Source organism: Rhincodon typus, chromosome 1 (genome assembly GCF_021869965.1).
Source record: "Rhincodon typus isolate 14 chromosome 1, sRhiTyp1.1, whole genome shotgun sequence".
Lineage (NCBI taxonomy): Eukaryota > Metazoa > Chordata > Chondrichthyes > Orectolobiformes > Rhincodontidae > Rhincodon > Rhincodon typus.
The window spans coordinates 130,432,230-130,459,666 of NC_063332.1; the positions used below are offsets into that span (position 1 = coordinate 130,432,230).

Below are 27,437 nucleotides of genomic sequence, written 5' to 3' on the forward strand. Positions count from 1 at the left end.
TAGACCCGAAACGTCAGCTTTCCTGCTCCTCTGATGCTGCTTGGCCTACTGTGTTCATCCAGCTCTACACCTTGTTATCACTGCTCCAGATTAGATCTATTTTATAAATGTTTAGGCTAACTTCCTTGCTTTTGCTCTCTCTTCCTCATTAATCAGTCCAAAGATCCAATTTTTTTGTAACAGCCATCTTGACCTGTCCTGCCGCCCTTAAATATTTGTGCATGTGTGTTCCCATTTAGGTGTCTCTGCCCTGCACCACTTTGAAATTGTGCTATTGAGTCCATATTGTCTTTCCTCATTTTGCCACCAAATGCATCAGTTTTCACTTCTCTGCACTCAATTTCATTTGGTATGTGTCTAATATCCTCCTGGTGTGCCTTGTGCTTTCTATATTTCAAAGTTTGTTTCATCTGCCAACTTTGAAACTGTGTGCTGCATACCAAATCCAAGGTTTTTAATTTATATTAAAAGGTAGAGTGATCGTAACATTGACCTTTGGGAAACACTGCTGTATATATCTGTCCAATCTGAAAAACAACTACTTGCGTTCTGAGGATTGGGTCACCAGACCCGAAACGTTAACTCTGTTTTTTCCTTCACAGTTGCTGCCAGACCTGCTGAGCTTTTCCAGCAACTTTGTTTTTATTCCTGATTTACAGCATCTGCAGTTCTTTTGGTTTTTACCTACCATTCCTTCTGCTTTCTGCCATTTAGCCAAATTTATATTCACACTGCCACTGTTCCTTTATCCATATCCTTTTAATTTTATTCGCAACTCTGTTATGTAGTACCTTGTACGAAACTTTTTGAAAGTCCATAAACATGCATCAACTGCACTCCCCCATTTACCCACTTCATTCCTTCATTAAAGGATTTAATGAATTTAGTCAATCATTATTTGTCTTCAACAAATCTAAGTGACTCTTATTAATCCATAGCTTTCTAAATACAATTGTCACAGATTTTTATCTGTTTTCTGATGACTGACGTTAGGCTGAGTGGCTTTAATTGGTTGGTTTATACTTCTCCCCATTTTTAAACAGGAATGTAATATTTACAATAAGTCAACTCTTGCACTACAGCTATATGCAAGAATAAAAGAAACAGAAGTGTGTATTCACAAGAGAAAAAAATGCTAAAAATCATGACTAATTTATGCTTATCAGAAACAGAAGCTCAACTGCTGCTGAAACCTTCATCCATGCTTTCTTTACTGCTAGACCACTACCCCAGTGCTTTCCTGGGTGGCATCCCATTTTCCACCCTCCATAAACCTGAGTTTATCCAAAATCCACTGCCTGTAGCCTAACTTGCACCATGTCCCATTCTGATCCACATTGGGATCACCTCAGCTTTAAAATCCTCATCCTTGTTTTCAAATGCCTTAAACGTCATTCAAAGTCTAGCACCACTCTATCAGTGTAACCTCATCCATCCCTACAATCTGCCAAGCTTTTGGCCTCTTGTGCGCTCCAAGTTTATTCATTGCATCTTTTGTGGTCATGCCTTTGGTTTCATATATTTTATCCAGCATAATATTAAATAAGGGGTGATTCTACCATTCTAAGTTGCATTAAATGCATTTTTTGTTTCCTCTTGCATTTTCCCTTGAATGTTTCCAATTGCAAATAATAGAATTATATTATTTTAACAATCTCCACATTGGTATAGTTGGATGTTCTCTTATACTGCAACAGGAACAAGTACCGTGTGAAGGTGCCTCCGTTAATTTAGTTTGTGGGTTAGTCCAAGATGGATGATGATCATATACCCAAAGACATTTTTTCCGGTGAATTGACACCAGGTCAGGACCTCCTGAGCATCCATGCCTTTGCTACAAAGATCCCTGTAAGCGAGCAATGAAGATGGTGAATATTGACACTGACAACTAGGAACCAATCACTGAAGACCCTGACCTCTGGAGGCTGAGTAATTGGAAAGGCATTGGAAGAAGTGAGCAAGAACAAAAAGCTTAGCTGGCTGAGAAGAGGACCCCAAAGCCAGTGAATCATGCACCTTGTCAGCTCTTTGTTTTTCTCTGCAGCAAATGCGACAGAGACTGCATGCCAGAATAGGGCTCCTGATCGTGACTTGGCGATGCTTAACACAAAGTTGACCACCACAGTGCAAACCATTGTGTTATAAGATGGAAAGCTGTCAGTATGTGTCTGCAGTTTCTTTTAACAATTGATGTAAATATTGCCACGCATGGATCAGGTTAGAAACAGAGGGAAGCTTGGTTCAAGTCATGTGATTTAAATTCCACCTCTGGAGCATTTGCTGTTGCACTGACGTAATGTTTCTTTTTGCATGTCAGCTATCTTTAGGATTTACAATCAAGTATTGTCACCTTTGTGCTAAGTGGTCTTTCCCATTTGCAACTGAGTCAAGCCCAAGTTCATTTCGCGTAGGACTCTTCGAATCAGCAGAGGACTGTTAACTTCAGAATTGAAGTGAGAGGTGAAAGGATGATTTCCCAGTTGTAATGCTAACTGCTGCCACTTGTTTTATGATGTCTCGATTGTCCCGTATAAATCATTGTTAATCATCGAGGTTGGTTTTTATAAATGTCATCTTTAGTTGGTGTCAATTTTCGTAAGTCTATATTTATTGTAGGTATTACACTGCTGTTTTAGTGATTAAGATAATTGGATGTTTAGATGCAATGATACATTTAAAAGCAGCTTATTTTGATGTGGGTTTATTGAAATGTATACATTGCATTAACATGAGTTTTTCTCGCAGAACACTGTGGTGGTGTGAAACCAACTTGCTATCGCTTGCATGTTAGCTTGTGATTTTAGAGGAGGAGCAATTTAAAGTGACAGTATGGAAAAATTCATTGTAGTGACATGAAGGAAAATAATTATCTTCTCCAAAGAAAACTTCTGACGCTCAAAGGCAAAAAACAATGAATATGTTTATTAACATAAGTTGTCTTATTCTAATATGTTAATAATACTTGTTTTAAATTTTCTTTTTCATACACATTGAGTGTCCGCAATTTTAAGATTCTCTTCCTTGGGTTTAAGTCACTGCATGGCCTTTTGTAGCCTTTTTCCTTCCTAACATTGAAACTTTCTATAGCCCTACAATCCTTGCAATCTCTGTACCCCTCCAATTCTAGCTTGTGCTGGAAAAGTTGCTCTAGGGACTTTACAAAATCTTATTGATGTAAGTAGATGCTTAACTCTCTCTTCTGGTCTGCTTGAAATTATACCATACATCAAAATACAAATGTACAGGAAAAGGTAAGAAATCAGTTTATTCACTACTCTACATCGATAACTAGTAACCATATAATTTTCTTAAAAATGCAAAGAAAGAAAATAAACATCCATAAGACAATCAACCAAAGCTTCAAGAGCCCTCCCATTGACATTCAACTGCATTATCATCCCTGAATCAAGAAGGTGATGGTCACCAACCCCTCAAGGGCAATCAGGGGTGGGCATTAGATACAGTCCTTACTTGTGACCTTGACATCCTGTGATCAAATGAAAAGGCAAATAGCCTATAACCACTCATAATCTTCAAACTAGAGATATGTCCCATTATAACAGAAAACTATCTTTCTTTTTAAGAACTTGTACAGTTCTGTTTTAGAAAGATTGTAGAAAATTCATGTCCACCATATTTTGAGAGTTTGTCCCAACAGCTGATGTTTTGTGACATTTTACTCAATTCTTTGCATGCAGATTTTGTATGCATGCCCTCTAATCCTATTATTGCTGTTCATTATAATACAGTACAAATGAATGAATAAATGAGTGATTTAATGTCACATACATCATGAAGATACCATAAAGTGTTTTGTCACCAGAATCGGGTGCCATTTTAAGTTAAAACAAGGCTAGAAAGAAATTACTTAAATAAGAGTTCATCTTCTGTTCAAATTGGTGTCTCACGCATGGCTTCCGGACTTCTGCAAGGTCTTCCAGTTCTCAAGGAGTCTCTCACCGGGAACAACAACAGCAACGACGATGCCAGTGCTCCAGGAAACCCCGGCTCTGCTGCCACTGCTGCAGCCTTGCTGATACTGCCAAGAATTCAGGCTCTGGGCCTGCCCCCACCAGGAGTCCCCACTCCGGGCCTACTGCCACCAGGAGTCCAGGCTCTGGGCCCAGAACTGCAACCTGGATTTCAGATCCATGCTGCCGACACTGCAGCCACTGCCACATCAACACCACTCCAGCCTCAAATATGAAGAAGGAGGGAAGAAGAAAAAGAAAAATGATGAAAAGGACTTGGAAAAAAATGATATCACCAGCCTGGAGTGGACAGACTCTGATGAGCCTGAACACCACCTACAGTGATGGCGCATCTTGGAAAAATAATGTTAATCATATTGCTGATAGACCTACCTTTTTATAAAGTGTGTGACCCAAACACTTGGAGTCTATCTATCCCATGCCTAAGAACCCCAGGTCTAGTTACTTATTTTTGGTTATCTTCCTGTATATTTTCATAAGAATCTCAAAATTCTTCATTGAATCTGGTCATAATTCTCAATTCTGGATCTAGCAGAGTCTTACCTAGCTTAAGATGGTTTTCTTGATTTTGTCCTAACTAATTTAACCTAAAACCCAATTTTTAAAATTCACCTAGCCATCTTACATTACTTATAGCTAGGAACCTTTCATAATATTCCCTTTGACATGAATATGTAGCTTTAATATATATTTTGTAAACAAAGTAAATCTGTCAGCCAATAACATTATAAATTGTTACTTTACATAATACAAAATTCAAAATTTTAAAGGAAACCTAGCAAATTAAAGCACAAGTAATTATCCCACGAGTGCCACCACTTGTATACAGTTTAATTTATACAATTAACATTTGTCACTTCTAGGCTGTCTTATTCTTTCTCTTAAATGACCATGATGCAGGAGAGAGCCATGTGTCTTTCATTGCTTGCCCAGTCTGAAATTAATTTTCTTTGAATTTTTTGTGTGTATATGCCTAGGAATGTCTTTGCACTGACTAGCATGCAATTTGTATATTTTAATTTATGAGTAATTGTGAAATTGACACTCTGCTGATTTAATTGCTTTCATGATTAAGGAGAAGTGTAAAACGAGGACTAGTAATGGAGATGACTAAATTCTAATTATGAATGTCCAGTATTCTGCACTGTAACATTTAAAACGAATGGTTATGTTCATTGAGGGACATGGAGAAACTGGTTCCTATCATTATTTCACTTCAGAAAAGAGAAAAGAACTCTTAATGGACAACAACTGGATTTTATAAGCAAAACTATAGTTTTCAATTATCAATAAGAATCTGTGATTCATAAGTTTAAACATTCACTTTTTAAAATTCAAAACATTAGATCTCTTGGAGGATTTTAACTGCCTTTTGCAGTTTATAAATTTCCAAGATGAAGATTAACCAAGTGAGTAGTTATGGGCTAATGTGTCTTCATTCTGTTGTGCAAACCATCTCACTGATTTGACAGTTGACGCAAATGTAAATGTTTCATGCAGGCATCATATGAGAAGTTTGCAGCACTTGGGCTTTGAAACTGCTGGAGTACAAATATGAGAATTTTTGTTGTTTTAGCACAGTTTACATAGAAACATAGAAGCCCTACAGTGTGGAAACAGGACCTTCGGCCCAACAAGTCCACACCTACCCTTGAAGCAACCCACCTAGACCCATTCCCTTATAACCCACCTAAGCTATTTAGTTCATGATGTGCGAATATCTTACATTTTAGGAAGAAGAGTTGTGCAACACGCAAGTTCTATTTAGATTTGTATTCTCGTATATATTTTAAAAGGTCACAGATCGAGAGTCACTTGTGGCCTGTTAAAATCTTCCACTTCATTTTAATTTTACTCGCTCATTTTCTACACCGTTGAAACCAGGTGTTTTGCCAGTGTAATTATAAGCACAGCTTTGAAGGTTTCTCAGTGCAATACGACAATATATCTAATCCTATGAAAATGGCTGGAATCACTGAAGACCTCAAGTCTCCAACTTTTTCAGTATTTGTGAAATTCCTTTTTACTTCCCCCCCGCCAATAGCTCATGAAAGCAGAAGTTCTCTAGAACAATGTTTTTCATATCTTAGGTTTGTCGTTAATAGTACTGGTAATTCCATGTAAGGTATTGAAAATATATTAAACAAAGGATCTTAAAATGGAGCAAACACAATGTAGGAGAAACTCAGCAGGCCTGACAGCATCAGTGAAGAGAGAAATGAAGTTAACGTTTAAAACCTGATATGATTTTCCTTTAGAGGTTCATGCTGCTAGTGTTTACACTGAAAACATCTGGAATGATTTCTCTGCTTTCTTATTAATGTGTGGTGATGTAATCGGGGACTGAAACTGATGAATTGAAAATTAAATTATCCTTAATGCATCTATTCTCATTTATGATTAGCGTGTTTTATTCGTGGAGTTTTGGGGAAGTTGAATTATGTAAACCTTAATGGAAAAGTTTCAGAACATGAACCCAGACTGGTAAGTATAATAAGAATATTTAAAACAATATTGGCAACTATGCATTTAGTCCCTTCATCCAAATCATTTATATAGTTGTAAATGGTTCCAGCCTCAGCACTGATTCCTGTGACACTCCACCAGTTACAGCTAGCCAATACAGATGTGTGACCTATTTATCCCACACTTTGCTTCTGATTAGCCAATCAGTCTTTATCAATGACAATATGTTACCTTCTAGACCATGAGCTCTTATTTTATGTAGTTACCTTTGATATGGCACCTTAACAAATGCCTTTTGTAAATCTAAGTACATGATATGTAAGTAAGTTTCAGCTCATCCAATCTCTGCTGCCAGTATCCTAACTCACTAATTCTCATTCACATATCATGCATGCTCACTGGCATATACTAGCTACTAGTGCTTTGAATTACAAATTTCTTGGTTCTCCCCTCCCTACCTTTGTAACCTCTTGCAATCCTACCACCCTCAAGATGCCTATACTCCTCCAATTCCAACTTCTAGCACACATCTCTGTAAAACTGCATCTCTGTTCCCATTTTAGAATTTTTTTTCAACATATTGAAGAAGTCAGTAGACATGAGAACTTTATTTTCTTTATATCAGCAAGGGTCCTGAGGTTCTCCCATGAAGGATACTGGATGAGTTGGCAAAATGCATTGGGTGGGAGACATGGTTTGGCAGGAGTTGCCACTGAGTTGGCATAAGGATAATAAAGGGCAGTGGGTTGGGTACAGGAGTTTAGCTTGGCATGAGGGGTGTGAGGGATGATATGGGTGGGTAGAATTTTGATTGGATAGTCTGCTGAGCCATGGCATGGAGGTGGGCATAAGATGGTATGAGTAGGCATGGGAAGTTTGTGAGGACGAGAGATCCTTTTATTTCTATAGAGCTGGAACAAAGACCTGAATCACTGAGGCCAGCTTTACAGGCAACACCCCGTTGGACCTCTCAGCCCTGTAACAACTACTACACTTTCTGAGCAGGCAGCATGCACAACTCCCACTAATAGTAGTTCTCACCTTAAGAGAGAAAATTAGAAGTCAGGTTCACAGAGCTTGGAATTTTCCTGACTCGGCAGTAATAATTCAGGCAGTGTTTCCTTCTTACCAATCACATTTTGTTACGCACCACTCAATGATTTTGATAGTTTGGAAAAGTTAATTAAGTTCTCTTTCACCGATTCTGCTCCAATGACAAAGACCAACTTTTTTAAACCTTCTTTACTATGATTTCATTCTCTGTACGAGTTTGGTGGACTTTTCTTTTTCATATGTCTATGCTTGGAGTTGTAGATAGTGTTGCAACTATGTATTAACTAGTTCAGCATTCCTTGCATTTGTACCTAGTGTCAGACAATAAAGTCTGAATTGAATTTGCTTTATTTTGTGGACTTTTTCTGCAACCTTGCTTGCCCAATTATATCCCTAGATTTCTCTGTGGATGAGCTCTACAAATATTACCGTTCATGTTTATTTGTCTTTTCATTGCACTTTTTAGCACCCTGTTTAACATTTCTCTCCCAACAACCTGCCCATTCTACAAATCTACCTATGTCCTCTCAAATGTACTGCATCCTCACTCAGTATTCTGTGTTGAAATTCTGCAGGTACGAATGTTGAATTGCACAGACTCACCTGAAAGATCCATCAAAGAAATGGCACTAAAACAAAGTTGTTGGAAAAGCTCAGCAGGTGTGGCAGCATCTGTGAAGGAAAAAACAGAGTTAACGTTTCGGGTCCAGTGACCCTTCCTCAGAACTTCTCAGGAAGGTCTGAGGAAGGGTCTTTGGACCCAAAACGTTAACTCTGTTTTTTCCTTCACAGATGCTGCCAGATCTGCTGAGCTTTTCCAGCAACTTTGTTTTTGTTCCTGATTTACAGCATCCACAGTTCTTTTGTTTTTTATAAAGAAATGGCACTGTTTGGCCCACCAAGCAGTAACCTAGGCACAGAAAATAACCATGGCAAACCAAAGCCTGCCAACCCTGCAAGATCTTCCTTACTAACATCTAAGGGCTTGTGCCAAAGTTGGGAGTGTGATCCCACAGACAGGTCAAACCATTTCCTAATGTAGTCATACTCACAGACATAACCATTGCCATTCCTGGGTAGGTCCTGTTCCACTGGCAGGATAAGCTCATCAGAGGTGCAGCACAGTATTAGATAATTGGTAGAGAGTTGCCCTGGGAGTCATTGATAATGACTCTGGACCTTATGAAATCTCATGGCATCAAGTCAAACATGGGCAAGACCACCTGATGATTACCATCTACTGCCAGCCCTTGAGGTGAAGGGTTGGTACTCCTACATGTTGAACACTTGGAGGAATCACTAAGGGTGACAAGGACACAGAATATACTTTGTTTGGTGTACTTAAGTGTCCATCACCAATACTGACTGAGCCAAATGTGACCTAAGTGACCTGAAGCTGTGTCAGATAGCGCAGGAACCGACTAAGAAAATCTTACTTGACTTCAACCTCATCAGTCTACTTGCCAAAGATGTGTCAGTCCACAATGCTATTGGTAGGAGTGACCTCTGTACCGTTATTGTGGGGACAAAGTACCACCTACACATTGATGATACCTGTCATCATGTTGTGTAGCACTTAATTGGGACAGACTTTGAACAGATGTGGCAGTTCAAAATTGGGCATTTGTGAGGCACTCCGAGTGCAGCTGTAATGGCACTCCAGAAACTACACATCAGCCTGCTTAATCGCCATCTTATCCACTTTCAGCATTCACTCTCTTCGCCACTGAAGCACAGTAGCGTCAGTATGTACCCTCTACAAGGTGCACTGCCGCATCTCATCAAGGCTGCTTGGAAAACATTGGCATCTGCTAATCCCTGTCCAAGCTACACACCATCCTGATTTCAAACTATATCACCGTTCCTTTACTGTTGCTTTATCAAAATCCTGGAAATGCCTTACCAACAGGATTTGGATGTGTCAAATCCCAAGGACTGCGGCAGTTCAAGAAGTCAACTGATCACCAAGACCTAGCATTCACAGTTTGCCATAAATATTGGCCTAACCAGGGATACCACATCCCATAAATAAATACCAACAGTTGTTGATTCATTCATATAAAAAACAGCACATAATTATGCAACTTATAGTTTAAGGAAAATCGGAGATCATAGCAAATATCCCAGAAGCATGACAGTGCCCACAATTTTACTATATCCTGCCAATTGTGCAATAAGTCTCATGTGTGGCTCATTACAGCACACTTGGTGAAAATCCATACGTTGAACCTTCATTGCATTGTTTTCATAATAGATTGTGAATTAGTCAAACAACAATTTAAAAAATCTTTATTAATTGTCCAGTTTAAAACCGATTAATGGTTATGTAGGTGAATACAGATAGCTATTTGAATGATAAGTGGTCCCTGAACTGATTGGAATATAGACATGTCATGCAAGGAAAAGTATAATCTACAACATTGGATTAAATTGCTTTTTTGTTGGCTTAATTCTTTCTGGTGAGGGGTTACTGCAAAACTTTGAGTGAATTTTCATCAAGCATTAAAATGTATTTGATGAGGACTAAGTTGTGTGCCCACAATTTGAAATGTCAGCAGCTATAAATCCGTTGTTGTCAATTCAAGTTACTGGTAAAGTCACCATAGTCTTACCAGACCTTGGGGTTCCTTTTTCTCGTTACAGAAAGATTACTGGTGGTGGTTTAACTTGAGGGACACCTCACCTGAGATGAGAGGAGATGTTGAGAAGGACAGTCCTTCGTGGTAACCTGACCTCGTGCAGGAATTGAACTCATGCTGTTGCCCTTGCTTTGTATTGCAAACCAGCCACTCAGCCAACTGAGCTAACTGACCTCCAATCTGTCAATTATTGTTCATTGTAGAAAGTATTTATCACAACCTTATTTGATACACCGTCCTGTGAGATATCAACTGTGATAGCTGAGTTACATGTTACTAAATTCCTTACTCAGAATATTATGTCTACGTATACCAGTGGATGTATTCTACTTATATCTCCAAAAAGCAATGATAAGATGCCACATCAAAGTTATTGGAGGAGGTAAAAGCCCATAGTGCAGGGGGTGACATACTGGCATGGATGGAAGTTTGACTGGCTAACAGGAAACAGTAGGCTGGTGGGATGTCATGAGTGGTGTGAGACAGTGCCTCAACTGTTCATCTTTTATATAATTGATTTGGATGAAGAGATCGAAAGTATTTGTTTTCCACCCATAAATGTCCTGATGATCAGTTGTCTCGGAGTTTAGGGACACCCAAAATTCTGTTAGGAAGGGATTTCAGAATTTTGATGAAGCAACAGTAAAGGAATGGCGATACAGCTAAATTTGCTGATTACGTAAGGATAGTTAGGAAAGTGAGTTGTGAAGAGGACATACTCAGCTTACAAGGGGTATAGATAGCTTAAGAGAATGGGCAAAGTTCTGGCAAATGGAGTACAGTATGGTAAATTGTGAAATTGTCCATTTTGGCAGAAGGAATAAAAACGAAGCACATTATTTAAGTGGTGAGTAGATGCAGAGAAGTCTGGGTGTCCTCATTATTGAATCACAGGTTAGTATGCAGGTACAGCAAACCTAATAGACTGTTATGTTTCATTGCGAAGAGAATTGAATGCAAGAGTCGGGAGGTTATACTTTAGTAATACATGGCTTTGGTGAGACTGCATCTGAAGCACTGTGTTCAATACTTGTCATGTACTTATGGAAGAATGTTAATGCGTTGGAAACCATCTAGAGAAGCTTTATGAAACTAATACCTGGAATGAGCAGATTACCTTTTGAGAAAAAGCTAGACTGGCTAGGCCTGTATCCTCCAGAATTTAGAAGAGTCAGAGGTGACTTAGTTGAAACGTGTAAAATCCAGAAAGGATCTGACTGTATGGGTGCAGAAAGGATGTTTCCTGTTGTGGGAGAATCTCGAACTAGAGGTCATATTTAAAGTTAAATATGTTATCCAGTTAAAACAGAGATGAGGAAACTTTTTTTTTCTCAGAGTTGCATGTCTTCCATTTCTGAAAAGGCAGTGGATGCAGAATCTATAAATATTTTTAAAATAGAGATAATTAGATTTTTGATTTCCAAGAGGCTGAACGATTATCAGAGTTATGCAGGTATGTAGAGTTGAAGTTAAAATAAGATCAGCCATGATCTTGTTGAAGGCAGAATAGGCTTGAAGAACCAAATAGCCTACTCTTGTTCCTTGTTTGTATATTCATAAAGCTAAAATAAAATTTGGAGAGGTTAGTACAGCTATTATTAACATTTCACATTTGTAATGTGTATGGGACTTCTTTATTGACATAATAATGATACCAAACTGGCTAAATTACATGAATTTATATCATTTTCATTATCAGATGTCAGCATACAAGCATCTGTTTCTACCCTAAGGCATAACGGTCAATTATATGGATGATAATAGATTTCAATCTAAATTTCCTGCTGTGATTTATATTGGATTGCACAGATCCACTTGTAGATTTACTCACTTAGAATAATAGCGTATAATTATATACCAAAAATAAGGAGTAGTGGGAACAGCCAATTGCTCAAATGCATATTTGTAATTGTGTTGTACATACTGTGCCAGAAATCAAGGAAAGCCTTGAGCTAAGGAAGTTATCCTTCAGAACTGAAAAAGTGGTCAGAAAAAACTCAGAAATCTTTGTAGCATAGTTTGGAGTAATTACGTCTAATGAGCTGTCTATTGATTGAAGTGACACGCCCATGGGTATGGTTACTGAACAGTGACTTATTAAGCCACAGAGTAAGTTTGAATTTGCCTATCTAATCATTATTGCTCTTCTTTGAAAATAAATACCTCTTTTGTCTAGTTTTGCATTTTATATAGATATTCTGGAGAAATAAATGTTTTTTTGCCTAATTTTAGATCGTAATTCTACTTAGCCAGATGTAAGTAAGTCAGCTCTCTGAATAAATTCTGTGAACCTACTGAGTACTAACAACGTTTGGTGGACAATTGTGAAGGCTTTCTCAATTAAGGGGTACTCAGTATTTAGATAATTTAGTTGTCCTTCATTATCGAAAATTGAATCTAACTCGGAACTTATTCTGGTGATTCTCCCTTCCCCATACCTTTTGAAGTGAAGAAATGTCATTCTTGATATGAAGTGTATTCATATTTCATTTGAGTTAAAATCCTCAATAATGAATTGAATATTGGACAAGATTGAATAATAACAAATTTTAGAACTATTTCTTCTACCCCACACCTGATGGAGGTTTTTGACCAGAAACTACTGTAGCTATATAGTTATAAGGTATCCAAACTTTCTTGTAATCTCATATTTGAAAGATCTAATTTATCAAAGGGAGCCATGTAACTACTACACATGCTCAATAAAGAGGAATTAAATGTACAAATGGATAATTAGTAATTATAAGCTTGACTGCAGCCTGGTGTTCTCTCTGCTCTACTCCCAGCTGTGGCTTCCTCCATCCTCCTATGCAACATCGGTTTGAGGCTGTAGTTTGAAGCTCTGCTTCACTTCATCCATCCGGTACCAAACAGGAATCAGAATAGATTTTTGGGATGACCTTTTGGATTGCAGGAACTTCATTTTGATTAACACTAATTCATTTATTAGATGATGTAGTTGTGTAGCAACAATTCCTTCAATATTTATGTTAAAACATAGGTTGTTTGGACTTGTACAGAAGCAGTATTAGAATAATTCATCAATGTCTTCAATAATCGTCAAATCTCCACTAAACTTAAAGCGACAACACTGACAGAAACCATTAATTTTCTAGACACTCCAGTCATTAATTTAGACTACTATCCTATATCAATTTAACAAAACATCTTTTTCCAAGTAACTGACACACACTTCTACACGCAAAAATCCATTGTCATAAACAAATATTCTCCAGACCGGTGAGTTGTGCATGTACAAAGTTATACCACCTTAGCTAGGCAGTTACTACCCTATTTACTGCATTTCAGATCAAATTTAAGTTTGTTATAGTAGCATTCACTACATTTTCTGTCAAGTATAGGAGCTCCTGAACCTATGCAGCCTTATGCTAGAGATTCCAAATTCATATACAAGGAATTCCTTATTGCCATGATTTCATGTTTCCTTGGATTGTGGTTAGCTAAATATTCCTTTGTTGACATGTTCAAAACTATTCTCTCTCCTTTTAAAATATCCTTCTACCCCAGCCCCTCATGCAATCTCCTTATTTCTCACAGCCCCTTGCAACTCCCTGTTCTCCACTCCTTTAGCAGTCTCCTTCTCTTCCTAATCTCTTTCAGCTTCCTTCCATTTCCCACACCTTCTCTAGTAGCCACACTTCTTCCCACCAAACCCTCTTCCAGTCTTCCTCTCCATCACCTCTTCTAAGCTTCTTTCTTCCTTCCTCCCTCCCTCTCTCAACCCTTTGCAGCCTCCTTCTCCTTTCAATATCTTGCAGTGTCCTTCTACCAACCTGAACCTCCTGTACCCTCCAATCTCCGTACCCTCTTGCAGCCACCTGTTTTACAACCTCCCCCACCCACCCACCTTTCTTTTTCCATTCTGCCCCACTCCCCACTGGCATTCTTCATTGCCTTCCCAAGTCCCTTTGCAGGCCCAGCCAAAAGCCCTGCCTTCCCCTATCTGAAGCAGACAGCAAAATGCCCGGCAAATGGCGGGCGTTGACTCCCCATCCTGGGCTCAACCAAAGGTCCCTCCTTACCATGGGCCTCACCCTGATACTGGAGAAAGCTCCCATCAATGATTCTGATGAATCAATGAAATGTTAATTCTACTTCTTTCCCACAGACCTGCTGAGTTTCTGTTTTTGTTGCCATCAATGATTCCTTCACTGACAGCACTTAATTTTCTAATTACTCATTGCATCTCCAAAGCAGGAGGGTTCCCTCCTTGCTTTGCACCTTATAGGCAGCATTTCTGTATCTCCCACAGGCAGGGTGTTTTAGAGACTTTGGTGGCTGAATGTTTTTTACAGGGATATTTACAGCATGCTTTAATAAATGTAATTGAATCAAATATAAAAATGGGCGAAAGTGCTGGAAATAGCAATGCCCCACCAGAAATAGTGCATATATTTTCACAGTGCTTTAGAAGGTGATAAAAGTTGATCAGAAAGATTGGACAGTATTTTTTTTTGAGAAAGATCTGCTGTGTTTAATGGGAAATATTAGCTGAACATTGAGTAAAGAAGCCACAATTTCAGCTGACAGTTTGTCAGCATTTGGTTGCTATAACCTTACGAAGAAAAGAACTCTAGATGTCAAGCTGGATTGAGTGTCTTTGGTAGAGAAGCAATTGAGATGTCTGTGCAACAATACTTAATATTTTTGGATTTTATTCCAGATTTCTTGGATGCAGAATCTCAGACCATTCCCACCATTGAGCCTTTACCTTCTACAGTCTGGAGTATTTGGTTATTTATAATAGTTGAGTGCTTAAACAGAAAACCATTGATATTGTATTTTGGCTCATTGGTTGCATCATACGTTCTTAAGTGTTCTTCTACAGCATTGATTGCAGTAGAATAACCACTCCACTTTCTTCTGGCTTAGTCTGTAAGCACCAGATAGCTTAATTAAGTAGGTTAACATTAACAGTGACAAACTGTAGAAATACAATGGTTGCTATTTCTTCTGTAGAGAAAACATTATTATTGCTTTGAAATACAGAATTTGAGTACAGTTGAAAAAAATAGGTACACTGTCAAAGCTTCTCATCTTACTTATCAGGACAGAATCACAAAATTTGGCATTCTTATGATTTCATCCACATGTGTAACATGTCTCCTTTATTCAGAAACAACTATTGTTAGTGGTTTGCTGTTACTCTTCCATTAGTCTGTCAGACTATGTCAGATGTTTTTAGGCTCCTTATTTAAAATAAGACAAGTGAATATTCTCTTCCAAAAACAGAAATTACTGGAAAAGTGACTGGACCTGAAATGTTAACTCCGATTTTTTCTTCACAGATGCTGCCAGATCTGCTGAGTTTTTCGAGCAATTTCTTTTTTGTTCCTGATTTACAGCATCCGCAGTTCTTTCAGTTTTTATTCTCCTTCAAAGTTTTATCTAGACAGAAGAGTTTGTAAAGGTTGTAAATTTTTACTCAAATAAAACTGCCCATTAAATGAATATTCATCCTTATTACGTTCACATAAAAATCTACCTGTCATTATTCAATCAAAAGCAGCGAACCTGTCTCGGTGTCCTAGGAAATACTTGATACCTCAATCAACTTCACTAAAAAACATTAGCAGGTATTTATCTAATTGCTGACCAAGAGATATTGCTGTGCAGAAATTGATTGCTGCATTTTCTTATGTTACAATAATGACTACACCACTAACGTATTTCATTGGTTGTAAAGTACTTAGGGGACATTCAGGATAACAGAAATCATATGTGATTAGAAATCCATGCCTTTCTCTATTCTACTACGTAAAAAATCCAGATTTTGGATATCTGCAAATAAGACAGGAAATGCTAGAATTATTCAGTAGCTAGGCAGTAAATGACGAAAGAGAGAAACCAAATTTAAATTATTTCTCTTTTGTTAAAATGGGAAAACATTAGGAATTAACAATTTTAATCACGAACTGGGGATCGGAGAGTGATTGGGGAGGGTCCTGTGATTGAGTAGAAGGCAATAATGGTTAAATTATAAAATAAATGATGATGCAAGGCAAAATAGTGATATTGGGGGAAGTAAAGAAGCAAAAGATTTTTTTGGTGACAACAGCTGCTGGTGATGGTCCTCTCGTTATGATTTCCACTGATGATGAATATTTAGGGCTGTTGATGCCTTATCAAACGGTGAGGTATTTTCCTTTGAATTTCTTGTAACAGTTTAAAAGACCAAGAACACTGAAGTAGGAGTGGGATTGGGAATGAAGGTAACAGGTGATCACTGTCTTAGGGTCATATTTGTGACCGCAAAGTGGATGTTTAGCAAAGCAAACACCCTCCCTCTGGCATGTTTACCGACATGCGACCTGTTCATCGAGAACTGTCGACGTGACATTAGTTGCCTTAATTTCTCTACTCCCCTCACCCATTCCAACCTAACTCCCTTTGAATGGACTGCACTCCATGCTCTCAGATCCAATGCTGATTTTGTCATCAAGGGTGGTGCTGTTGTTGTCTGCCATACTGACTTCTGCATTGTGGAGGCTGAGCACCAGTTCCTGGTATTTCCCCTGGACCAGGACTTCTTCACCAAACATCACATCATTGCATCCACAACTGTGGCCAATCCCATTTCATCTAGAGATTCCTCCCTCCCCCCCGCCCCCCGCCAAAACAGCCTCTCAGCTCAGGACCTCAACCCCGTACAGCCTGCTTTTACCTTCTCTCCAAAGTCCACGAACGGGACTGTCTGGGCAGACCCATTGTTCCTGTCCCAAGGAACTTGTTTCTTCGAATCTTGACTCTATTTTCTGTCCTCTTGTCCAGTCCCTCCCGACTTACATCGGCAATTCTTCTGATGCTTTATGTCGGTTTCAAAATCTTCAATTTACAGGCACCAGCAGCCGCCTCTTTACCATGGGCGTGCAGTCCCTCTACACAACCACCCCCCATCAGAACGGTCTTAGGACTGTCTTCCTTATCCTGGAACATGGCCTGAACTGAGCTCATCTACCATCATCGTCCACCACCTGGCCACTTTGAACAACTACTCCTTTAACCCCCTGACTTCCTTCAGATCAAAAGTTTGGCCATGGGTACCTCATGGGCCCCAGTTATGCCTATCTCTTTGTGGGGGTACATGGATTATTCCTTGTTCCAGCCCTACTTGGGCCCCAACCCACAACTTTTTCCACAGTGCATTGACGACATCATTGGTGTTGCTTCTTCTCTTGTTATGAATTGGAAAAATTTATCAATTTTGCTTCCAACTTCCACCTGGTCCTCATCTTCACCTAGTCCATCTCTGAAACCTCCCTTCTGTTCCTCGACATCTCTGTTTCCATTTCTAGAGATAGGCTGGTCACCAATATCCACTACAAACCCACTGACACCCACACTTACCTTGACAATATATCCTCACACCCTGTCTCCTGTAAAGACTCTATTCCATTTTGCCAGTTTGTCCATCTGCATCTCTATCACATCCACTCTGATGATGGCACCTTCCACAGTGGGGAGATTCAGAAATGTTCACCTTTTTCCTCAACTGAGGATTCGCCACCACTGTTGTTCACAGGGCCTTTAGTTCTGTCTGATTCATCTGCTGCACTTCTGCCCTCACCCCTTTTCTTCCTTCTCACAAAACTGATGGATCCTCCTGGTCCTCACTTAGCAATCCACCAGCGTCCACATCCAAAGGATCATAAGCCGCCATTACCTTCACCTCCAGCAGGATATGATGACCAGACACACATTCCCCTCTCCTACTTGTCAGTATTCCACAGGGACCGTTCCCTCCACAGCACCCTGGTCCATTCCTTTTCCATTCCCAAGACCTCCCCAGACCCCCATGGCACTGTTCCATGCAATCACAGAAAGTGTAACACCTGGCCAATTATCTCCTCCCTCTTCACTATCCAAGGCATCTGATAAATCTTCCAGATGAAACAGTCATTTACCTGTAATTCGTTCAATCTAGTCTACTGTATTGACTTCTCTCTATGTGGTCTCCTATACATTGGGGAGAAGAAATGTAGACTGGGTGACCATTTTGCAGAACACCCATGTTCTGTCTGTAAAAATGACTTGGCACTTCCAGGTCCCTTCCAAATCAATAAACCACTATGTTCTCATACCAATATTTCTGTCTCAGACCTGTTGCAGTATTCCAGCAAGCTTCCGCTCAAGCAGGAAGAACAGAATCTCATTTTCCATTTGGGGACCCTGCAGCCTCTAAGACTCAACATAGAGTTCAATAACTTCAGAGTCTGATTCCATCCTTCCACTTTTTTTAACCTACTCCCACAGCGTGGTCCTGTCAAGGACATGGATTACTTTTGGCACAGTCAACCCATTCTCCCTACTCTCAACTCTCATTATCACTTACTCCGCTTCTCCACTATCCTGTCTTACTATCAATCATCCTCTTATCTGCCTACCCCTTTCATATATCTCTCCCTCTGGACTCTATCTCCACTTATCCTCTCTCTTGTCCCCCACCTTCCTAATCCATCTTCAGCATAAATACCACTTTTTCCTAGCTGCTATCAGTTCTGATGCAGAGTCACCGGATTTGAAACATTAATTCAATTTTATCCCCACAGATGCTGCCAGACATGTTGAGTTTCATCAGCAATTTGCGCCTTTGTTCCCCATCTCTAGCATCCGCAATTTGTTGTTTTATTAATCACCATTCTATGTTTTGTCTCCCTAAGATAGAAGAGATCACGTTTTATGTAGTGTAAATACACTGTACTAAATTAGAACCATAGAATCAAAAAAAGGTTATGACAGAAGATTAGGTCATTTAGCCCATGTATCTGCATCAGTCAAAAAAAAACTAGCTGCCCATTATAATCCTACTTTTCGGCACCAAGTTCATAGACTCACAGGTTGTAGCACTTTGGGTGCAAATTAAGGTACCTTTTAAATGGGTTGAGATTCTCTGATTCCACCACCAAGCTGGGTTGTTAAATCCAATGAGGGACCTAATTTGCCTATATTTGGTATTGTGGAATGAAAGGGAATTAATTAAAAATCTTGTATTGTGCTGTCCTTTAGGGACATGTGACCATAAAATTGGGCTGGAAAGTAAAATAGAACAATCCACAATTAGGTCCTAATTTACATGAAGGGATGTGCTGGTTGTGATAGATTGGGCAATGTCATTAAAAAGCCATGGCAACCTTGGTTAACGAGGGAAATTAAGGATAGCATTAAATTGAAAGAGAAAAGCTTGCAGTATGGCAAAGTGTAGTGAGAAGCTGGAGGACTGGGAAAGTTTTAAAAACTAATGATGGTAAACTTTCAAGTGATATCAAGCCAAACAGCAAGAGCTTCTTAAAAATGTAAACAGAAACATGGGCGGCACGGTGGCTCAGTTGTTAGCACTGCTGCCTTACAGTGCCAGGAACCCAGGTTTGATTTCACCCTCAGGTGACTGCCTGTGTGGGGTTTGCACACTCTCCCCGTGTCTGCGTGGGTTTCCTCCGGGTGCTCTGGTTTCCTCCCACAGTCCAAAGATGTGCAGGCTAGGTGGATTGGACGTGCTAAATTGCCCATAGTGTTCAGGGATGTGTAGATTAGGTGGATTATAGGGGGATGGGTCTGGGTAGTATGCTCTGAGGGTGAATGTGGACTTGTTGGGCTGGAGGGCCTATTTCCACACTGTAGGGATTCTATGATCTATGATAAATGGAGAAGCCCAAGTGAACATAGATTCCTTAGAGAACGAGGCTGGTGTGAATAATGGGGTACCAGAAAATGGCAGAATAAATACGTTGCGTCAGTCTTCTCATAGAAGACACTAAGGGCTTCTAAAATTAGAACAAAGAACAGTACAGCACAGGAACAAACCCTTCAGCCCTCCAAGGCTGCGCTGACTCATTTTGTCCTTCCGTACTAAAACTGTCTTCACTTATAGGATCCATATCTCTCTATTCCCTTTCTGTTCATGTATTCGTCCAGGTGCTGCTTGAATGCTGCTTTTATGTCTGCCTCCACCACCACCTCTGGCAGCACTTTCCACCCCTTGTTTGAAAAACTTGCCTTGCACATCTCTTTTAAAATTGCCCCACTGCACCTTGAACCTGTGTCACATAGTAATTGACCCCTCCACCCTGGGAAAAAGCCTCAAACTTTCCACTCTATCAGGTCACCACTCAACCTCCTGCATTCCAGTGACAACAAACCCAGCCTATCCAACCTTTCTTCATAGCTAAAATCCTCCATACCAGGCAACATCCTAGTAAACCTTTTCTGTATCCTTTCTAAAGCATCCAACCAGAGGGTGCTAAGACGTCACTCATTTGCATTCTGGGAGTAGACGATCCGGAAGGGCTGACAGCGAACTGTACTCCATGCCCAGATTCCTAATGGAAACAGTTAAAGTCGCCAAGCTGCACGCCATCTTTACCCTCTAGATGTAGTTACTCTTGGTTTTGGCCAGTTATGTTTATCCGCTCAAGGATAGATTTACTTTTTGCATCCTGCACGTTCTCTGACCACTGCCTCCTGCTAGCTGACTGTCACATACAGGATAACCAGTGGGTTGGCAAGGGAATGTGGAAGCTAAAATTTAAATTGTTGACCCCAGAAAACATTGAGGAGCTCAAAAGGGACTGCGTAGATTGGAGAACTGTGAAGCCCCTCTTCAAGTCTCCAGCGAACTGGTGGGAAACAGTCAAGGGGAACATCGAAAGGTTCTTTTATCCTCAAAGGTGTTCAGAATGCGAGAGAGAGGCGGAGAAAACTGTCCAAACTCCAGAAAACCATGCAGAATCTATTCCTGCTGCATATGATGAAGGTTGATGTCACAGAGGATCTCCAGGAGGTGAAGAGCCAGCAAGCCTCCCTCTTTGCCTCAGAGGCCTCCAAGATAATCTCCTGATCCAGGGTCCATTCTGTGGAGCAGGATGAGACTTGCTCGCGTTTCTTCTTCCAGAAGGTGCACAAGGAGAGCTCTGTGCTCAGCAGCCTGATGGAAGAAGATGGCTCAGTAACATCATCGCAGTCTGACATCCTGAGGATCAGCAAATCCTTTTATGCCAGACTGTATGACACGAAGCCCACAGACAGCGCAGCCTCCCAGTCGTTCCTGGCCTCTATCACAGAGGTCTTAGACGACAGCACATGGGAGAGACTGGACCAGTCATTATCTTTGGATGAGCTGACCAAGGCCCTCGAGTCCTCGGAAAAGAATAAAACTCCCAGAAGTGATGGCTTACTGGCCCAGTTGTATTCGGCTTTGTGGAACTTGATTGGCCAGGACCTGCTGGAGGTATGCGACTGTATGCTTCTGGGAAGTACCATGAAGAAAGGTATCATCACCCTCATCCAGAAGCAGAAGGGGGAGAGGGAGGAAATTAGAAATTGGCAGCCAATATCATTGCTGAATGCAGACTATAAAATCCTGTTTAAGGTCATCGTCAACTGGGTAAGGTCAGCTCTGGGATTGGTAATTCATCCCAACCAATCTTGTGCTGTACCAGACAGGGCGATCTCTGAAAGCCTCGCGCTCCTCAGGGATACGATTGCCTATATGCAGGACAGGGGTATGGACGCCTGCCTCATCAGCCTGGACCAGGAGAAGGCCTACAACAGGATATGCACACGTACATTTGGGACATGCTCTCCAAAGTGGGCTTTGGGGAGGGAATCTGCAATTGGATCCGACTGCTCTTCATCAATAATGTTAGTGCAGTCTCGATCAATGAGTGGGAATCAGAAAGCTTCCCAATCAGATCCAGAGTCAGGCAGGGCTGCCCACTCTCTCTTGCCTTGTTTGTGTGTTGGAAAGAGCCCTTTGCTGAGTCCATCAGGAAGGATGCGAGCCTGAGAGGGGTGACTGCTCCATGTAGTGGAGGGCCAGCAGGTCCAAGCCTCCTTGTACGTGGAAGACATCGCTGTTTCCTGCTCAGATCCACTGTCACTGCGCAGACTCATAAGCATCTGCGACCAGTTCGAACTGGCCTTGGAAGCCGAAGTAAATCGAGGGAAGAGCGGGGCCATGTTCTTTGAGAACTGGGCTGACCGATCCTTCATTCCCTTCACCATCATGAAAGACTATCTGATGGTGCTGGGAATATGGTGCGGAGGGGCCGGGCCCAGCACAAAAGCTTGGGAGGAGCACATCGCCAAAGTGAAGCAGAAACTGGTGCTTTGGGAGCACCGCTCCCTCTCCATTGTAGGTAAAAACTTGCTCATCAGGTGTGAGGCACTCTTTCTATTGTTGTACGTAGTATAGGTCTGGCCCATCCCCCAAAACTGTGTTGTTTCAGTCACCCAAGCCATCTTCGGTTTCATCTGGAAGCCTAAGATTGACCAGGCCTGCTGGGACTCTGAGTTGGTCACACTGCAGGCTCAGACTCCACAGGCAGGAGGGGAATGGGTGACCACCAGGCAGGGCAGGAGGGCTAAGCAGGCAGTGCAGGAATCTCCTGTGGCTATTCCCCTGCAAAACTGATATACTGTTTAGAATAGTGTTGAGGGGAATGGCTTCTCGGGATAACAGCAGCAACGAAAATCTTGGCACCATGGTTGGCTCTGCTGCAGAGGGAGGACGAAATAGGCATAGAAATACTACAGTTATAGGGGATTCAATTGTAAGGGGAATAGATAGTCATTTCTATGGCCACAAACAAGGGTCTAGTATGGTGTGTTGGCGTCCCTGGTGCTGGGGTCCTGGATGTGTCAGAGTGGTTGCAGGACATTCCAGAGGGGAGGGCGAACAACCAGTAGTCGTGGTACATGTTGGTACTAATGACGTAAGTTTTTTTTGAAAAAAAGGGATGAGGTCCTAAAAGCAGAATATAGAGAACTAGGAAGAAAGTTGAAATGTAGGACCTCAAAGGTAGTTATCTCAGCATTACTACCGGTGCTATGAGCTAGGCAGAGCAGAAACAGCAGGATATATAGGATGAACACATGGCTAAAAAGATGGTGTTCGGGATAGGGTTTCATAGGACACTGCAATGGTTCTGGGGAAGATGGGACCGGTAAAAACTGGATGGGTTACACTTGGGAAGACCAGGACTGATGTCCTTGATAGGGTACTTGGTAGAGGGGTTGGAGAAAGTTGGCAGGGGGGGTGGGAACCAGCAGATTAGGGCAGTAGATGCAGAAATTAAGGGAAAGGTATAAACCAGGGTAAACATGACTGAGAACAACAATAGACAGGGAAACACTGACAAAGTGAGCAGGGGAAGTGGTCTGAAATGCATGTGTTTCAATGTGAGAAACATAATAGGCAAGTAGATGAACATGGAGCTTTGGTCAATACTTGGAACTATGACTTTATTGCGATTACAGAGACTTGGCCAAAAGAGGGACAGGACTGGCAGCTGAATGTCCCAGGATTTAGATGTTTCAGGAATGATAGAAAGGGATGTAAAAGAGGTGGGGAAGTTGCATTACTGGTAAAGGAGTATCTCTCAGCTGTACTGAGGGAGAGTACATAGAGGACTCGTGCAGCAAGGCAATATGGGTAAAACTCAGGAACAGGAAAGGTGAAATCATAATGCTGGGGGAACATTACAGGCTTCCCAACAGCCAGCGAGATATAGAGGAGAGAATATGTAGACAGATTTTCAAAAGATGTAAAACCAGCAGGGTCGTTGTGGTGGGTGATTTTAAATAACCCTATATTGACTGGGACGCAATTCATGTTAGGGACTTGGCGGGGTTAGAATTTGTAGGGACCATTCTGGAGGTTTTCTTGACATAGTATGTGAAGAGTTCAACCAGGAAAGGAGTTATACTGGACCTGGTTTTGCGAAATGAGCCTCACCAAGTGAATGAAGTTTCAGTGGGGGAGCATTTCGAGAGTAGTGACCATAATACTGTGAGTTTTAAGACACACATGGATGGAGATAACAGCAGTCCTCGGGTGAAGGTGTTAAATTGGATAAAGGCAAACTACAACAATATTAGGCAGGAACTGGAGAGTGTTGAATGAAGGTGGCTGTTTGAGAGTAAATCCACATTGGATGTGTGGGAGCATTTCAAACGGCAGTTAATGAGTTTAGGAGCGGCTCGTTCCTGCGAGAATGAAGGATAGGTATGGCAAGTTACGTAAACCTTGGACAACCAGGGATGTTATGACCTTGGTCAAAAAGAAAATGGAAACATATGTAAGGTCTGGGAGGGTAGGAACTGATGAAACCCTTGAAGTATATAAGGAGAGTAGGAAAGAACTTAAATAAGGAATTAGAAGAACTAAAAGGGGCCATGAAAAATTATTAGCAAACAGGATTAAGGAGAATTGCAAAGCTTTTTATACATGTATAAAAAGCAAGAGGGTAGCCAGGGAGAGGGTTGGGCCACTCAAGAACAAAGGAGGGAATTATGTGTGGAGCTAGAAGAGGACCTAAACAAATTCTTTGTCAGTATTCACCAAAGAGAAGGAATTGGTGGAGGATGATCTCGGGGAAGGAGTATTGAATTTCTAAGCCAAGTTGCTATTAAAAATGAAGAGGTGTTGTGCACCTTAAAAAGTGTAGATAAGTCCCCGGGTCCTGATGGGATCTATCCCAGAATATTGAGGGAGGCAAGAGAACAACTTGCTGGAGCATTGACAGACATCTTTGTATCCTCTTTGGCCACAGGTGAGGCCCCGGAAGACAGTAGAATAGCCAATGTTGTCCCAAGATTAAGAAGGGCAACAGGGAAAATCCAGGAAATTACAGGCCTGTGAGCCTCTCATCGGTGATAGGGAAATTATTGGAAAAGACTCTTTGGGATAAAATCTATACGCATTGAGAAGCAAATGGATTTTTTGGTGATAGACAGCAAGGTTTTGTGCATGGGAGGTCATGACTCACCAACTTGATCGAGATTTTGAGAAGGTGACAAAGATGGTTGATGTTGTCTAGATGGACCTCAGTGAAGCCTTTGACAAGGTCCCTCATGACTGGTACAAAAGGTGAAGTCACATGGTATCAGGTGTGAGCTGGCAAGATGGATACAGAACTGGCTTAGACATAGGAGACAGAGGGTAATGGTCGAAGGATGCTCTTCGGAATGGAGGATTGTGAAGAGTGGTGTTCAACAGGGATCTGTGCTGGGACCTCTGCTGTTCATGGTCTACATAAATGATTTGGTGGAAAATGTGGCTAGGCTAATTAGTAAGTTTGTGGACAATACAAAGATTGGTGGAGTACTAATTACTAAATAATGAAAGGATAAGAGGCGGAGAGTAAATAAATGCAATAACTATCACTAGAGAAAAAAATACAAGGGAATCTAATGGGACTAAGGACTGATCAGTCCTGTGGACTTGATGGAATGCATCCTAGGATATTAAAGATGTAGCTACAGAGATGGTGGTTGCATTGTTTGTATTTTTCCAGCAATCCACATATTCTGGAAGAGTCCTAGAGGATTAGAAAACTGCCAATGTAACACCTTTAGTTATAAAGCGAAGTGGACACAACATAGGTAGCTATAGGCCAGTTAGCTTAATGGCAGTTATTTGGAAAACGTAGAGTATGAAAAGGAAGTAATAGATCATTTAGAAATGCGTAATATGATTAAGCAGAGTCAGTATTTGATAGACTTAATAAGAAAAATGGCTCTGGTGTTGGAGCTAGTATTTTAGCATGGATAGGGGATTGGCTAACTTGATAGAAAACAGAAATATGGGACAAGCGAGGGGCATTTTCCGGAAGGAAACCTGTAACTAGTGTGTCACAGGGATCAGTCCTGGGCCTGCAACTATTGACAATATTTGTTAATGACGAGTAGGGAAGTGAATATAGCCAAGTTTGCAGATAACAAAAAGATAGGCAGCAAGGCAAGTGGTGAGGATGACAGAAAGAGCCTGCAGAGGGTTAGAGACAGGTTAAGCAAGCGGACAAAACTGGGATGGAATATAATGTGGAAGCATTTTGGCTGAAAGGATAGAGAAGCTGATATTTAAAATGGAGAATAACTGCAGAATCCTAGAGTTTATAGGGATTTGGGTTTCCTTGTTGATGAATCTGAAAAAGTTTGCATACAAATTCAGCGGCTAATTGGGAAGGCAAATAGAATGTTGGCATTTATATGAAAGCAAATAGAAAACAAAAGTTTGGATGTTTTGCAAAACTATACAGCGTACTGGTCACACCACAGCTGGAGTACTGTGGGCAGTTTTAGGTCCCTTATCTAAAGAAAGATATACTGGCATTGGAGGCACTTCCGAGAAGGTTCACTAGGCGATACGAGTTATGGAGGTCTCCTCTTATCAGGAGAAATTAAGTAGGTTGGGCCTGTACTCATTAGAGTTTAGAAGAATGAGAGGCAAGCTTATTGAAACATACAAGATTCTTATGGGACTTGGAGGGAAGAAATGTGTTTCCCCTTTTGGGATTGTGTCAGACCAGAGGCCATAATCTCAGAATAATGGGTTGCATATTTAAAACATGCACGAGGAGGAATTTCCTCTCTCAAAGGGAAGTGTAGTTCTTTACCACAAACAGCCATCAAGGCTGGGTTGTTAAGTATGTTTAAGGCTTAGATAAACCATCTATTAACCATTGAGGAAATCAAGGGTTAAAGTGAAAAGGCAAGAAATTAGAGTTGAAGATTAAGAGATCAGCCGTCATCTCAGTGAATGCCAGAGTAGGCTGATTGGCCTACTTCTGTTCCTTTGTCTTATGGTCTTATGGTATTGGATAGGGAGTGGCTAAATTCCAAGGAATGTATGCATTGTAACAGTTATACATTTCTTTCTGGTGAAAAACACACTGGAAAAGTGTTCCAATCATGGCTATAAAGAAATTAAGGATAGTATTAGATCCAAGGAGGAGTCATATGAAATTGGTAGAAAAAGTAGCAAGTCTGAGGAAAGGCGTCAGTTTAGAATTCAGCAAAGGAGGAATGAGAGATTCAATAAGAGGGGAAAAATAGAGCATAAGTAAACTTGTGAGAGGTTTAAAAGCAGAATGTAAAAGCTTCCAGAAGTATGTTAGAAAAAAAGTTAGCAAAGACAGTCTCAAATTAGACAATTGATAATGGAGGACAATGATGAAATGGCTGAGGAATTAACTACTTTGGTTCCGTTTTCTTGGAAGAAAACACAAATAACTTCCCAGAAATGTCAGGGAACCAGAGGTCGAGTGAGATGAAAGAATTGAAGGAAATTAATATTGGTTAAAAAATAGTGTTTGAGAGATTAATAGGACTGTCTCTCTGTCTACAGGAAACTGCTCTATATCCTTCTCTCGTTCTTGCTCTCGCTCTCTCTCTCTTTCTCTCACACTCTCTCTATCCACAGGAAGCTTCTCTCTCTCTCTCTCTCTCTCTCACTTGCGCTCTCTCGCGCTCTCTCTCTCTCTCTCGC

The 27,437-nt window shown here is 40.8% G+C and overlaps 1 protein-coding gene across 3 annotated transcripts in view; it reads left to right on the forward strand.

Moving 5' to 3' along the window:
- LOC109934644 (lipopolysaccharide-responsive and beige-like anchor protein) overlaps positions 1–27,437 on the forward strand; it is a 722,782-nt gene that overhangs the window by 395,866 nt on the left and 299,479 nt on the right. The window contains exon 27 of one of the 3 annotated variants that reach the window (XM_048614407.1): positions 6,397–6,462. The exons of the other annotated variants lie outside the window; for them this stretch is intronic. Coding sequence (XP_048470364.1) covers positions 6,397–6,429 — 33 coding nt within the window. The 3' untranslated portion in view covers positions 6,430–6,462. Of the gene's footprint in view, positions 1–6,396; positions 6,463–27,437 lie in introns of those variants that run through there. 3 annotated transcript variants of the gene reach the window in all.